The sequence below is a fragment of the Phlebotomus papatasi genome, chromosome 2 (assembly GCF_024763615.1).
Source record: "Phlebotomus papatasi isolate M1 chromosome 2, Ppap_2.1, whole genome shotgun sequence".
Classification (NCBI taxonomy): domain Eukaryota; kingdom Metazoa; phylum Arthropoda; class Insecta; order Diptera; family Psychodidae; genus Phlebotomus; species Phlebotomus papatasi.
The window spans coordinates 26,285,615-26,301,257 of NC_077223.1; the positions used below are offsets into that span (position 1 = coordinate 26,285,615).

Consider the following 15,643-nt stretch of genomic DNA (forward strand, 5'->3'; position numbering starts at 1 on the left):
ATTTGCAAATGATGAAAGTAATTTTATAATACTATTAACTGCTCGAAATCCAAGAGGGAGCAGTTTTAACAATCGTGTTTTTTTTTCAACTTCTCTCCATCCTGGATGCCAAACGGTATGAGATATTGACTTCCGGTCTTTGGTGACCCCCCCACAAGTCAACATTCTCTATCGAACTAAGTTACCCCAAATTACCCCCACCCCTTTTATCCCGTCCAGAAACATGTTTTTTTGACTTTACAAAAAATTGGCCCTAGCGATTTCTTTCATTTTTGTATATGTTTTGGAGGTAGTCCAGCTGAACATTTCATTCCTCGACACCTATCACCGGAAAAATTGCCATCTTGGATTATTCAAGGTCAATAGCCCAATTTTCATCCGATTTGGTCAATAAATTATACTAATAAATAATTTATTGACCAAATAAATAAATTAAATGGTATTTTTGAAAAATTTTCAACTTCAATATGGTTTTTTGGTGATTTGCAGACAAATTAAATTCTACCATAATTTTATATAGGGTAAAGTGATATAATTTAGAATTAGTGTTACAAGTTGGACAATTGGCCGGTACAAGTTGGACATGGCTTTTTTCTTGATAAATACAGAGAGTATCAGATATATTTTAGTGAATATTATAATGGTCTTGGCACTGTTGTAAAAAAAGACATTTTTATAGTGCGCATGTGAGTGAGTGAGACGATTAAAATAAGATCTTCGCAATCTCGACTACTTTTGCTAACAAGAAATATACGTATGTGCAAAACATAAAGAATTGTGTTTTACTCAAAAACGTTCATAAATATTAGTTTTGTCTTATGTGAATGTGTAGAGAATAGCACAAAAGGAAAATCCAGCTTTCATAACTTTAAAAGCCATAACAATATTGATATCGTACATTCCAGCAGCTTTAAGCCCAAAAGGATATTGGGATATGCGCATCATCATGAGAAATATTTTTTGATCGCTCAAATCGAATTCATACCACTTTGTCAAGTATAAATTGGTGAATATGTCTTCAGTTTTTGAATAAATGATTTCTCCAAAAATACACAATAATAAAAATTGAAAATATATTCCCAGGATAAGTGGTACGAAGATAATACTCATTTCAATACGAATTATGTAAAATAGAAACATTATAATTAGTGAACTAGTGACTGCTTGAACTGTAAAGACATAAAAATAAATATCATTGAAAATTCGAAAACTATTGAGAATTTCGGAATGAAGAATATAAACTGTTCTTAAAAAGTGTTTCTTATTTTCGAGATTAGAATCATCTAAATGTTTTATCATGTCACGCAAAACATTTTGTATGGCAATGAAATAAAATCCAATAGTAACCAGAAAGCATTCTGGAGGTGTAGCTATAGCAGTAATACTTGGCAATACAAAAGCTTGATGAATATGATGATAAATATTTGACTCGTTCTGCAGTACTGGTATCCACGGAATAGCATGTATCACCAAATTTGAATTAACGCAATATCCAATTACTGCAACTGCGGCCATGAAATAAACTGGAAAAATTATTCTAAATTTAATTTTAATGAAATAGTACATTATTTAATATTTTGGGCTCCGCACGAAGTTTTTTTCATGCAAAAATTCTCTTATTATCTACAATGCTATATGCTTTGGAGTACGCGTGAGTAAAAGCTAACATTACAAAATTATTATAATGTACAAGAATTTCAATAAATTGAAATTTTTTTTATTGTAAGTGTTTAAAATTGGTACGTTATTAAAAAAAAGCTTCGTAGAGAGCCTATTTGAATGGAAATTACTTATTAAATAACTTTATAAAGAATTGCATGTTTTTAAAGTTAGTTCCAGCCGCTTGAGTTGCCAAGTCGAAAGTATGATTTTGATGAAGTCCTCGAATCCACAGTAACAGCTTATTTAATTCGTTTTCATTGGTTAAGGGTACCAATACTTTTATTAAAATTTGCCATGAACCAAATCCAACCACAATTAGCATAATTGCTTCCAACATAGTGCCTTTGAAGTAGTATGTTGCACTTATTGTCGTTGAAATGTAGTATACAAGTACAGCAAGAAAAGTATATTTTTCAAAACCAAAAAAAAATTTTCGAGGAAAAAATGAACAACTAAGTATTTTAACTAGGCGATTGAGAAAATTTTCAATCTTGATAAATTCGTCGTAGCACTTTGCTAAATCAGTCATTCTGAACAAAAACTTACAGACAACTAAAGTTAATTGGTTTTGACTTCCATTGCAAATGTATTCAAAGCATAATAATTCTTGTTCTCATTTGAAAATATTTAATAGCATGTTTTCAAAAATTTAGATTCGCATATGTTTGTTTATTTGTAACGTATTGGATTTATTTCGTTTGATGTACAATACTTTGACACTCGTTTATTCCCAGGATATCATTACAAATGGAATAGATAAATATTTTAGATTTAGAATATGGGACATTTCAAATTTATTAAACTATACCAATAACATGTGAATAAAGAATATTATTCTTACACAATTTTTAATGTCCATCAGAATCACAGTTTCTTAAAGCTGATAAATAAGCTTGATAGTTCAGATTCTTTACATCAGGCAACTTAGAAGTCTTGCATTTTGCAGTGCTTGCATTGAGCCGAATTTGACTGCTTCTACCATTAAGTACGGCTTGTTTGGTTCATTACCCCCAAGCACCCCAAGTTGCGAGAACTCCGAGGTTACCTGTAAAGAATTTTAACTTTCACAACCTTATCTAGGCTTCTTATTAGGTTTTTTTGAATAGTAAACAAATTTTTAATATCTAGTGCAAAACAAGCATTTTGTTCAAATTTTTAATTAGAAAAATTTCACAGCTCCTTCTTGATTCCTCTCATCAAGGTCTTCACAAGATCATCAGACAATTTTATTCTATTTTTTCATAAATTCCTTCAAACAATTACTAGGACATCAATATTGCACCGCAAAGTATCGTACTGGATGTGACAAAAGGTACAGATTTAAAAACTGTGACAAGTTACCAAAAAATTTAATTGTTTGGATGGCGATCTGCACATGTGGACGTCAGAGCAAGGCGTTCTTCATGCAGAGCACTATGAACTCATTCATTTACATCACGGAGTGCCTCCAAAAATGCCTGTTGCCTCTGTACAGAAGCCATGACATACCCCCGATCTTTTGGCCAGATTTGGCGTCGTGCCATTACTCAAAGGCAAACAAGAATGGTGCGAGGAATATGATGTCCATAACCAAGGATATGAACTCACCAAATACCCCTAATATTCGTCCCATCGAAAGATATTGGGTTATTATCAAAAAGGACCTGAAAAAGAAGGTCAAATTTGTCCAGAATATCGAGGACTTCAAGTCAAAGTGGAATAACATGGTCAAAGACCGCGGTGATGAACTTGGTAAGCTCTTGATGGGAGGAATCAAGAAGAAGCTGAGAAATTTTGCTAATTAAAAACTGGAAACAATATTTTTCTTTTTTTTTAATATTATGTAGTTTTTTATTTTGATACATTTTTCTTCTGTACACTCTTATCGTGAACACATCTTATCATGATCACTTGACGAGTAGTTTTTTTGATTTTACTACTGGTCGAATTTAAAGAGAGAGCAGTTATATAATCCACTTCCTTTCAACTTTTGACACATTATAGGACAGACTTTTTTCTTTCCCCCCATTCCCCCTCCTACGACTCCAAAACCATTTGTTTTAAGTTTCTTTTGAAAACGATTCGTAGAACTTTCATTTATTTTCGAATATGTTTTAGAGATAGTCAAGACGAATATATAACAATTTTTTTATTCACGGAAACTTTAATTTTACAACTTTAGAAAGAAAAATATCATTAATTGATTCAGAGTAAAAAAAAAGATTTTTAGCAAGTATTAGCAAGTTTAATCTATAAAGAAATTTACTTTATGATTCTCTCGTGGAACGGAGACTTGGACAAGGTATTGTACATACAATAGTGTCGAAGGTGTTCTTTTCCGAAAGAAAGGCAAATTTCTGCAGTTTCCTCTTTAAAAAGTAAACAGGTCCTTCCCAGAAGTATCCTCGAAAGAAGCGGGACACCTTCCGTGGTGGCGACAAAATATTCCCTGAGGAGTAAACGCGTTGGGGTCTGTGTGTTTGGAGATAAATCTGCAGCTCTGGCAGTCTCCCCGGATATGAAGATTCAGCGGTATGTGTGGGATAGCATATTTGGATGACATATATCCTAACTGCACGACGGCTTCCGGAGAGTATTCAGTAGTCTTCCTTCTTGGAGAGAAGCATGGTACGCATGGGATCCAATGGCACAATCTGCCACTGCACCTCACCACTTTACCGTCCAATGCACTCTTCTAATACTCAACACCAAGTACCCGGGAATGGAAAAATCGGAAAAGTGGATGGGTAAAATTTGGAGGAAGTACACTAACATACAAACTTACCAAAATGTTTCACAATTTCCATTTAGATCGACGTCCAAAAACATCGATATTTCATAGAAATATTATCGCAACTGTTAAGAATATTTCGCCCTTAAACACCTATGTTCGAAACACATTTCGATATTCAATTTTCGTAGATCAAAGTTTAACTACTTTGGAGGGCCAATTTTTCAATCGATTTGCTTAAATTTAGATCTTTTTTAAAATAACAAGAAAAAAATTTCAGAGAGTATTGGTACCTAAAAGGACGAAATGTCCGCCTTGACTACCTCTAAAACATATCCAAGCACAAAGGTCCTCTGTAATTTAGTTCTTAAGATATTCCCAAAACAAATACTTATGATTTCTAAGTGAGGGAAATCAGAATTTGGAAAATAAGAAGACGTGTTGCTTTTTTCAATGTCCACTTTTTTCTCTTTTAAAGTTGTTATTCTATTAAATCTTCCTATATAGGATCTCTGAGATAGAATAGCAAAAAAAATGAGATTACCATATCTTTGAGGTACATTTATGGGTTCTCCGAATTTTCTCCAAATGCAATTCTATGATCTTAAGTGCGGAAGGCAATAAAAAGTGTCAACTTCTTCTAATTTATTCTCAACTCTAATAGATTTTCAAATATAAAAAATAAATTACTAAGGTGTACCAAGAATCATAATTTGGTTGTGATCATAACATGATATGACTTGACTTAACTAAATGTGTGTATAAGTACAATAAAAATATTCGTCAAGTGATCTGCTTACAAACAATGTTTGTGAAAGAGTACGAACCTTTATAAACAATTTTACGAAATATTTTTCTTCTGTGTAATTAAAATTGTAATGCTTTTCAGTACCAAACCTAGGATAGTGAAACCACGAAAGCATCGGATATACGTGTTATGAATATTATAATAGTGTCAGCACAATTACTCTCGTAAAAACATTTTTAAAGCGCGTAAGAGAGTGAGTGAGACGATTAAAACGAGATCTTGGCAATCTTTATTTTTAGTAACAGTAAACTACATTTGCAAAACATAAAGAATTGTGTTTTACTCAAAAACGTTCATAAATATTAGTTTTGTTTTATGTGAATGTGTAGAGAATAGCACAAAAGGAAAATCCAGCTTTCATAACTTTAAAAGCCATAACAATATTAATATCGTACATTCCAGCAGCTTTAAGTCCAAAAGGATATTGGGATATGCGCATCATCATGAGAAATATTTTTTGATCGCTCAAATCGAATTCATACCACTTTGTCAAGTATAAATTTGTGAATATGTCTTCAGTTTTTGAATAAATGATTTCTCCAAAAATACACAATAATAAAAATTGAAAATATATTCCCAGGATAAGTGGTACGAATATAATACTCATTTCAATACGAATTATGTAAAATAGAAACATTATAATTAGTGAACTAGTCACTGCTTGAACTGTAAAGACATAAAAATAAATATCATTGAAAATTCGAAAACTATTGAGAATTTCGGAATGAAGAATATAAACTGTTCTTAAAAAGTGTTTCTTATTTTCGAGATTAGAATCATCTAAATGTTTTATCATGTCACGCAAAACATTTTGTATGGCAATGAAATAAAATCCAATAGTAACCAGAAAGCATTCTGGAGGTGTAGCTATAGCAGTAATACTTGGCAATACAAAAGCTTGATGAATATGATGATAAATATTTGACTCATTCTGCAGTACTGGTATCCACGGAATAGGATGTATCACTAAATTGGAATTGATGCAAAATCCAATTACTGTAACAGTGACCATGAAATAAACTGGAAAAATCGTTCTAAATTTAATTTGAATGAAACAGTTCATTGTTTAATATAATGGGCTCCGCACGAAGTTTTTTTCATGCAAATTTTTTATTGTTCATTAGGGGGACAATAGGGCATTAGATATTAGGAGTAAGTGGGGCACCTTTGAAATTGGAATTTTCCACCTAATTTTAAATAAAATTGAGCTTTAACAAACAGATTTATAAGCTTAATTACATTATAATATGGCTCAGTTCCACTTAAATATAGTAGAAAAATCCCAATTTTAAAGGTGCCCTACTTTCAAAGGTACCTCACTTCCCTCTACTGCAGATAATATGCTAGACGCTAGACATTGCAAAATTTATTAGAATTTAGAAGAATAAAAAAAATGATAAAGTTCAAAGAAACTTCGTAGAGAGCCCATTTGCATGGAAATTACTTGTTAAATAACTTTATAAAGAATTGCATGTTTTTAAAGTTAGTTCCAGCCGCTTGAGTTACCAAGTCGAAAGTATGATTTTGATGAAGTCCTCGAATCCACAGTAACAGCTCATTTAATTCGTTTTCATTGGTTAAGGGTACCAATACTTTTATGACAATTTGCATTATACCAATTCCGACAACACTTAGCATAATTGCTTCCAACATAGTGCCTTTGAAGTGATATGTTGCACTTAATGTTGTTGAAATGTAGTATACAAGTACAGCAAGAAAAGTATATTTTTCAAAACCAAAAGAAAATTTTCGAGGAAAAAATGAACAACTAAGTATTTTCACTAGGAGATTGAGAAAATTCTCAATTTCAATAAATTCGTCGTAGCACTTTGCTAAATCAGCCATTCTGAACAAAAACTTACAGACAACTAAAGTTAATTGGTTTTAACTTCCATTGCAAAAGTATTCAAAGCACAATAATTCTTGTTCTCATTGTAAAATATTTATTGTCTTGTTTTCAAAAAGATTTAGATGTGCATATGTTTATTTGTAACGTATTGGATTTATTTCGTTTGATGTACAATACTTTGACACTTGTTTATTCCCAGGATATCATTGCAAATGGAATAGATAAATATTTTAAATTTGGATCATATGGGACACTTTAAATTTATTGACCTACAGCCATCCTACAGCTAATTAAGTCGAAAAATGAATTTGTTATAGCAAAGATTTTTTACAGATCTTTTCGGAATATTTGGAATGTGTAAGAATTCGATTGGGCCAATCCATCTCAAGACGACCATAGGGGTACCCTTCATTGTCTCAGATGTTTCTGAATTTTACATTATGTTAAAATACAGGATAAAATAATATACCCCTATTTCTTTTTGCCCAAAAAAAAATCCTGGCCGGAGATGCATGGCGCCAAAGATGGCGTCTCGCTCTTCATTCGTCAATTGAGATTTTTGGAAAATATTTCAAAATGCTTTATCTCGCGAACGGGTTGAGATTTCTTCTTACTCTTTTTTTTATTTGAAAGATAATTTTATAGAAGAATTTCGGTTCGACAGAATGTAGCAGGAAATAGACGGAGACACTGAACCTTTCTTGATTTTCACAATTTTATTCTCTACGACGTTTCGAGGATGGATCTCCTCTTCATCAGGTATCGAATATGGCAGGGAAAATCACGTACAGGTGGGAGTTGTTACACTGCACTTGAACTTTGATCACAAATTGATCTGTGATGTTCACCATTCGACTGACCGACACAGTCTGTGTCAGTCAGACAGATCAATTTGTGATCAAAGTTCAAGTGCAGTGTAACAACTCCCACCTGTACGTGATTTTCCCTGCCATATTCGATACCTGATGAAGAGGACATCCATCCTCGAAACGTCGTAGAGAATAAAATTGTGAAAATCAAGAAAGGTTCAGTGTCTCCGTCTATTTCCTGATAATTTTATACTCTTTAAAACGATATCCTAGTTTTCGTATTATCTGCTCAAGTTTTTTTGTAACGGTTTTTTGAATTTTTTTTTTTAAAAAATTAAAAAAATAATTTTTCTCAAAAACCCCATTCTCAAAAATTTTCATTTTTTTACTGTTGATCAGTAATATTGAGTACTACATTCCCTGAAAAGGCGAGCTTCCACTTTTGCGCTTATTTAAAAAAAAAAATATTCAAATTTTTACAACATTTTCAAAAAAGGAAAAACACCAGTTAAACTCAAAATTTTGAGTTCAATTTTTCAGGGAATACAGTACTCTACAATACTTATAAACAGTTAAAAAATAAAAAAATTTTTGATCTCCCGTTTTTGATTTTTTTTTGATTTTCAAATAAAAATGCCTTTAATTGACAAAAATAAAGCTTTAAATCATATTTAATAAATGTACTAATTATGTTTTTTTGTTTTCTTTAAGTTTCTCAAAAAAATTTTTTTGAAAATTTTTGGATTTTTTTGAAAAATAAAAAAAAAAATTAATTCTGGGTTAAAAAAAATCAACATTTTAACACGTGTGTTAAATGTATCTTAAAGTTGTAAATTTGTCAATAAAAGGCATTTTTATTTGAAAATCAAAAAAGAAAATAATTTTTTCAAAAACGGGAGATAGAAATTTTTTTATTTTTTATGGTGACCCCGGAAGCAACTTGTTTCTGGTTTAATTAATACAATAATACGAATAGTTTATAGTTGTCTTTTATCGATTTTACACTGTGCAATATTAAAATTTTATAATATTCTTTTTCACAGACAATATGTATTAAAATTGTTTCATGATAGAAGGTCAAATTACTAAAAATCTCAAGAAAAGATAATTTACCGAGAGCTCTATCTCGAAAGCTCTAGGGCTAAGGACTTCTGTGACAAAATATTGTTCTTTAAGAGACTGCAATATATCCATGTAACTCGGAAATAATCAATAATATACTACACTATTGTACTTTCTTTACATTCTAGCAATAAAATGTCATATTGCCTTAAGTACAATTTAAGGACACTTTCATGAATTGAACGTTTTCAATTTAAAGAGCTTTGTGTATCCATACTCCAAACGTTCCAAACAGTCCTTCGAACTTAATTTATGGCTTGAATGCCCGGAAGAACATCTGCTATGTGTAATATTTATTTTCCAATATTTCTGATTTCAACAATTTAGCAAATGCTCTTTTTCTTGTGAATTCATGCCCAATTAAGCGGAAAACTCATTTTCTCTGTCTCAATAGATTCGTCTGAAGGAGACGCGCGACAAGAAGGCAGCTGTATGTGCCACAAAAATGCGCAATTCTCGCACACACATGTCCCTCCATCTAGCCAAGGAGATCCTCCAGAAAATCTGCCTCAGTGATATTAGCAAATCCAAGAGCTGTGAAAATCTCCATGTGTTATAAAAGTCACGGAAGGTCGACCATCAATAGAGAGGAATGAAACTGAAAGCCTGACAATCAGCTGAAGTCCGAATGACAAGACAAAAGGGAGAAGATACAAAAACGAAAGGATATCAAATTCAATTATCCACTAAATACCCTGGATGAAAACTATTGATCAATTGACACAGAAAGTTACTAAAGCCAAACTAAAATGAAACAGATCTACAATATTTTTGGACACAGTCAATTTATTTATAATTTTTGCAATTTCCCAAGTGCCTGGAACTAACCAAGATTGTCAAGCTGCAACCTTATGTGAGTATGACATCAATGACTTTCAATATTAATTAATTTTATGTGTATAACTTTTTGTAGGGTGGTGGTATTACTTATTGCCTCTAAGAATATATTGGATATTAATACAAAATTTTGAGATAATTCAATTCTATGAATTCAGATGATTTTTTTATAGTTTTTTTTTAAATAAAAAAAACAAACTTCTTCCTAAAGGCTTAAATAGACTCATAGGAGGCCACAATTGGGCCCCTTATGCTTCTCCACACCACCAGTAAACATTTCCCTTCGAAAGTATCCCAATAGGGGAATTCTGTAACCGGATGACATTGTCATATGACAAATTCAGCTTTTTATGAAGTAAATTCGGAAACACTATTCGAGAATACGATTCGTATTAATTACCGTAAGCTTCACAGAGCTCCTTTTAATATAGATTTGATGCGCACTAGCCTTTAATTATTATCCCGTTCCATAATTTACCAAAAAAATTTCTCATATGACATTGTCATGTCGTTAAAGGATTCCCCTACAGAACTTTCGAAGGTGGGGTTTCTCTGGGTCAAACTAGCGGATTCTGATGATATTGAAATCCGGTTGCATAACTTTGATAATACTTGCGTAATACCTTCCCTCTTGATTGACATTTTTGACTTCGGATACTTCCAGAACACTTCTATTGATTGCATTTGGCACATACCAAGATGAATTAACATCTTGTTTCATTTAAAATTTTGTTGTAAAATCTATTATGCTGATATTTGACTTCTAGGCAGATCAGATATCATAGCAGTTCATTAACCACGTAATTACCACGAAAAAATGCAATTACTCAAATTGTTATCGACCAAGTTGTTAAATAAAACGACCATCATATAAATGTAGTTTTATTTTATAATATCCTAGAGGAGGGTAGGGCTACATTGAAATTAGACTACATTGCAATACTATTTTTTGCAAAGTTTTGAAGTTGGATATTGCCATAATTTAACTTTTGATTCACAATAAAAATTACATTATACGTTAAAGCTCAGCGTCCTTTAGAAATACGCGAAAAAAGGGACAGATAATCCTAACCGGCTTATGTAGGTGAGATTCTTAACGTGAGCTAACTCGGAGTGCATGCAAATTCGATTTGGAGCTGAAGTTGGGAGACGCCATTCAGTTATCTTGAATCAAATTCGTGAAATTATACAAATTTTGTATTTAAACCAAAATATCAAGGATTTGGATGAACTGGCACAAAAGTAATATATGGGTGAAATGTAGACCAGAATGTTCTCTATAATTTTCCCATAGAACATGATCTCATCGATTACTCAGAAGCCAAGATAAGCGAGGTTTTTTGTTTCTTAACTCGTTTTTTCATCCAGAGTTCCCCAAGTAGTCATTTGTTGAACTTCAACTATATCAAAGAATTGTTGTATTTTGTGGGACTTTCCATTTAAAACCCTATTTTAAGTGTCTTGGTGGAGTAGAGGCAGTCAAATTGGCATCTAAGTGATTTCAAAGCGTTATTATGGGAAAAATCAATTTTTTCACACTTAAACGGCATAATCGGAGTGATAGCGTAGTCTGAGTGGAAAATGATGTATGGACGAAATGTAGAGACAAATGTCCTCTACAATTATGTCGAAGTAATCATCAAAATCGGTTCAGCGACAGTCTAGATAATTGAGGTTATGTGATATTGAAATTGGTTTTTCGACTGTGGCGCCCCTAGTGTTGGTCCCACGAAGTTCAAATATTCTAGAAAGTTGTAGCATTTGGTGAGATCTTTCGTTTAAGCCCTCATTCATCAAAATCGGTCACATAGAACCGGAGATATGATTTTTTGAATTTCGTGAACTTTGACCCCTCATATCTCCGGTTCTATTGAAACCACAGCGCACATACGCACCATTTTGGAAACGTCCTAGACTGGACTACAACATACTAAAATTTCATTAACTTGCACAATGCCGTTTTTGAGAAAAGTGACTTTGAATTTCGATGAATTTTGACGCTATCACAGCGCCACCTGTGGTGACTTTTTGAACTTCCATCTGAAAGTGCTCATCGAGACGAAACCAAAAAGGTAAAATTTAGGTCGCTATGTTAATTAGAACCGGAGATAGAGGCCGGTCAATGTTCGAACTTTGACCCCTTATAGCTCGGGTCAGGGGTTATGGATCGACTTAAGGTTTTTTTTGTTTGATAGGTATAATCAACGGCTACAACATACTAAAATTTCAGCCCGATTGCATAAGGAGTTTTTGAGTTATTTAACTTTTAAGATTTAAAAATTTTCTTTTTAATAATAGCGCCCCTAGCGGTGGTTTTATGAACTTGCGATGTAAGAAGGGGAAGTGGCATTTCATGAGAGCTTTCCAAAAAGCCCTCATTTTTTAAATTCTGACAATTAGAACCGGAGTTATGGCCATTTTAAGAATTTTTTTTGGACCCATATAGCTCGGGTCAGGGGGGTCGGGGGACCTTAAGTTTGGTATTGATGGAAAGCTCTAAGGCCCAGCTATAACATACTAAAATTTGAGCCCGATCGATGCCATAGGGGCGGAGCTATTGAGAAAACAAAAAAAGGGGGGTCTTCAAAATGGCGGAAGGAGGGGTGGGGGGTGGGGGGTCAATGCACCAAGTTGCAATTTTCATGCGATATATAACCTTTGCCGAAAACTGCAAGTCGATATCTCTTTTAGTTTAGGAGCTATTAAGCTCCAAAGAGCGGCCGGACGGCCGGCCGGACGGCCGGCCGGCCGGCCGGCCGGGAACGTAACTTAGCCCCCCATATATTCGTGATCAGGAAGTGCTGAAACACATTTTGGCCAAGTTTGAGGTCGATCGGACGACATGAAATTTTGTTAGGATTATAGTAGGTGAGATTGTTAAGAATCTCACCTAATAACGTTGTTAGTGTAGGACCTCGTCCCCCTATCAACGTTCTAGGATCGGTACAAAGACAACTTCTTTTTTAGGACTATAGTCTAAAAAGATTAGAGAAAGATTACCTAAAAGATTAGAGAACTTTTTGGTGTAGTGCAATTCACTGCCCATTTTACAGTTTAGTCAGAAAAAGTCCTGAATATGAAGCACGAAAAAATGTGTGAAGGCTGCCTATATTCCCCTAAATAAAGCTTAAATAAGCGTAAAATATATTAGCGGATAGGTCGTCAGTATATTTAGGATTATTAAAATTAATGTTTTAATTATTCAATTTGGTCAATGAGAAGTTGTACTATAGTACAATAGTACTATAGTAAGTACTATAGTAAGTACTATAGTAAGTACTATAGTAAGTACTATAGTACTATAGTACTATAGTACTATAGTTAGTACTATAGGTCGATGAGAAGTTGTGCTATAGTACAACTTACTATAGTACTATAGTACTGTAGTACAATAGTACTATAGTACTATAGTACAATAGTACTATAGTACTATAGTACTATAGTACAACTTACTATAGTACTATAGTACTATAGTACTGTACTACAATAGTACTATAGTACTATAGTACTATAGTACTATAGTACTGTAGTACAATAGTACTATAGTACTATAGTACAATAGTACTATAGTACTATAGTACTATAGTACTATAGTACCAACTATAGTACTATATTAGTTGTGCTATAGTACAACTTACTATAGTACTATAGTACTATAGTACTGTACTACAATAGTACTATAGTACTATAGTACTATAGTACTATAGTACTATAGTACTGTAGTACAATAGTACTATAGTACTATAGTACAATAGTACTATAGTACTATAGTACTAACTATAGTACTATAGTACTATAGTACAATAGTACTATAGTACTATAGTACTAAAGTACTATAGTACTATAGTACTATAGTAAGTTGTACTATAGTACAACTTTTCATCGACCAAATTGAATAATTAAAATATTAATTTTAATAATCCTAAATATACTGACGACCTATCCGCTAATATATTTTACCCTTATTTAAGCTTTATTTAGGGGAATATCGGCAGCCTTCGTAAATTTTTTCGTGCTTCATATTCAGGACTTTTTCTGACTAAACTGTAAAATGGGCAGTGAATTGCACTACACCAAAAAGTTCTCTAATCTTTTAGGTTTCTATGCATGCATAGTTCACTATCACAGAATTGTTGGTTTTTCCTGGACAGAAAATTAAAAAAAATATGACGATTTGTGTGAATCTTGCCCCCGGAGGCAGCGTTCACACGATGGGGGTTTGGGTTCGTCATTGCTTTTTTTCTCGAAATAAGTTTTATCTACAATTAAAAATTATTTTCCGATTGTTATACTGTAGGGTGGAGTCTACACTTATGGATGTTATACACTTATGGACAGCGTGCAAGAATCTTAAGTTCTTACGTAAAACAGATTTCGAAAAGTTATAAAATTATTAGTTTATGATGTAATTAACATTTTTTTTTGATTTTTCGAAATCTGTTTAATGTAATAACTTAAGATTTTTGTGTTGTCCATAAGTGTGTGCAACATCCATAAGTGTAGACTCCACCCTACCCCCGTGAACCCGCGGAAACTATCTTTTCTGGAGCACTGTTTTTTCTTCCAAATGAATATTGAAAAATCGACTATGAACATGTTCACACGGTTCACACTGTCAATAACCGTCGTCTCATGGAGATGGGAAGGGGACTATTCGCCTGTCGAAGAGGAAATTATCACGAATGTCTGTGGCTTATGAGGCTTTAGTGAGGTTATGATTTTCGAGCTGGAGTTTTCTGATGGATGTGCGAACGCTCATACATTCAGTGTTTGAAACCACACACAGTGTAGTACTTGCGAATTTTCCGCCACCGTGAAAATAATTTCCCTCCGATGCAAAAAATTATGACGTAAATATCATCTCAAGTATACTCTTCATTCACTTCTGTAAGTGATTTTTTTTAGAAATGAGTTTAACTATGAGGAATCAAATGAAATGTGCGCCATCAAAATTACCCATTTTGGGCCAATTTTCTATTTGTGATCCTAGCACTTAAGATAGAAGAGCGTGGCTGCCTATTTTTACAATGAAGATAAGGTACATAAATACTTAACTTATGGCTAAGAAATGCGGAACCAACTCTTTGGAAATAAAGAGAAAATTCGCATCGTTCGAAAGCTCACACGTGCGAAGCCTGCCTACACTTCCCTACATTTTTTCCCCAAATATGGTTCCGCAAGGTGAGTCTATTATCAAGAAGAAGTTTTAAAAATACCATAATACGGAATTCAAAACCGTATCTGCCGTACTTACCGTAAATTGTCTTTGATTTTTTTTTGGGAGAAAATTTATTATACTGAAATGCTGTTTATAGATTTCTAATGCTTACTGAAAATCGATTGAGCGTAGTATTGTTTTAATATCTTCTGTACTCTATGCACGTCTAGTCAGTATTTGCATCAGTAAACTATATTTCTTAAAACTGTAGGTTATGTTTCATTTGGCAAATAGAATACAAAATACTCTTTTTTTTGTAATGCTTCTAAATCTAAATCATTTTCCGATAAATAATTTTTTTTACAAATTGACCATAAGTAAAACCACCACCCTATTGCAATATTGATGCAGCAAAATCTCATAATAGCTTCGCCAATTAATCAAATAACGACTCAATGAAGGACTAATAATAATGCTATAATTTTCTCAAGATAAAGAATAGTTCCAGACACCCTTAAGCCAAACAACATGGTTAATTAATCTGCAGTATCGTCTGCTTTAATTTGAATAAGCTCAATTTCTCAATACTCAATAAATTTATTTGTCTTGTGTCCCATCCTCAGAGTTAAGAAATTGAATAAAAGAAAATGCTTTAAATGTGATATTATAATACTTTCCCGTAAAGTCG

At 32.9% G+C, this 15,643-nt stretch overlaps 1 protein-coding gene across 1 annotated transcript in view; it reads left to right on the forward strand.

Moving 5' to 3' along the window:
- Positions 1–9,955, forward strand: part of LOC129803201 (uncharacterized) — a 106,379-nt gene extending 96,424 nt beyond the window's left edge. The window contains exon 13 of the mRNA XM_055849614.1: positions 9,355–9,955. Within this exon, the coding sequence (XP_055705589.1) occupies positions 9,355–9,519 (165 nt within the window). The 3' untranslated portion in view covers positions 9,520–9,955. The remainder of the gene's footprint in view (positions 1–9,354) is intronic.
- The last annotated feature ends 5,688 nt before the right edge of the window (positions 9,956–15,643 follow it).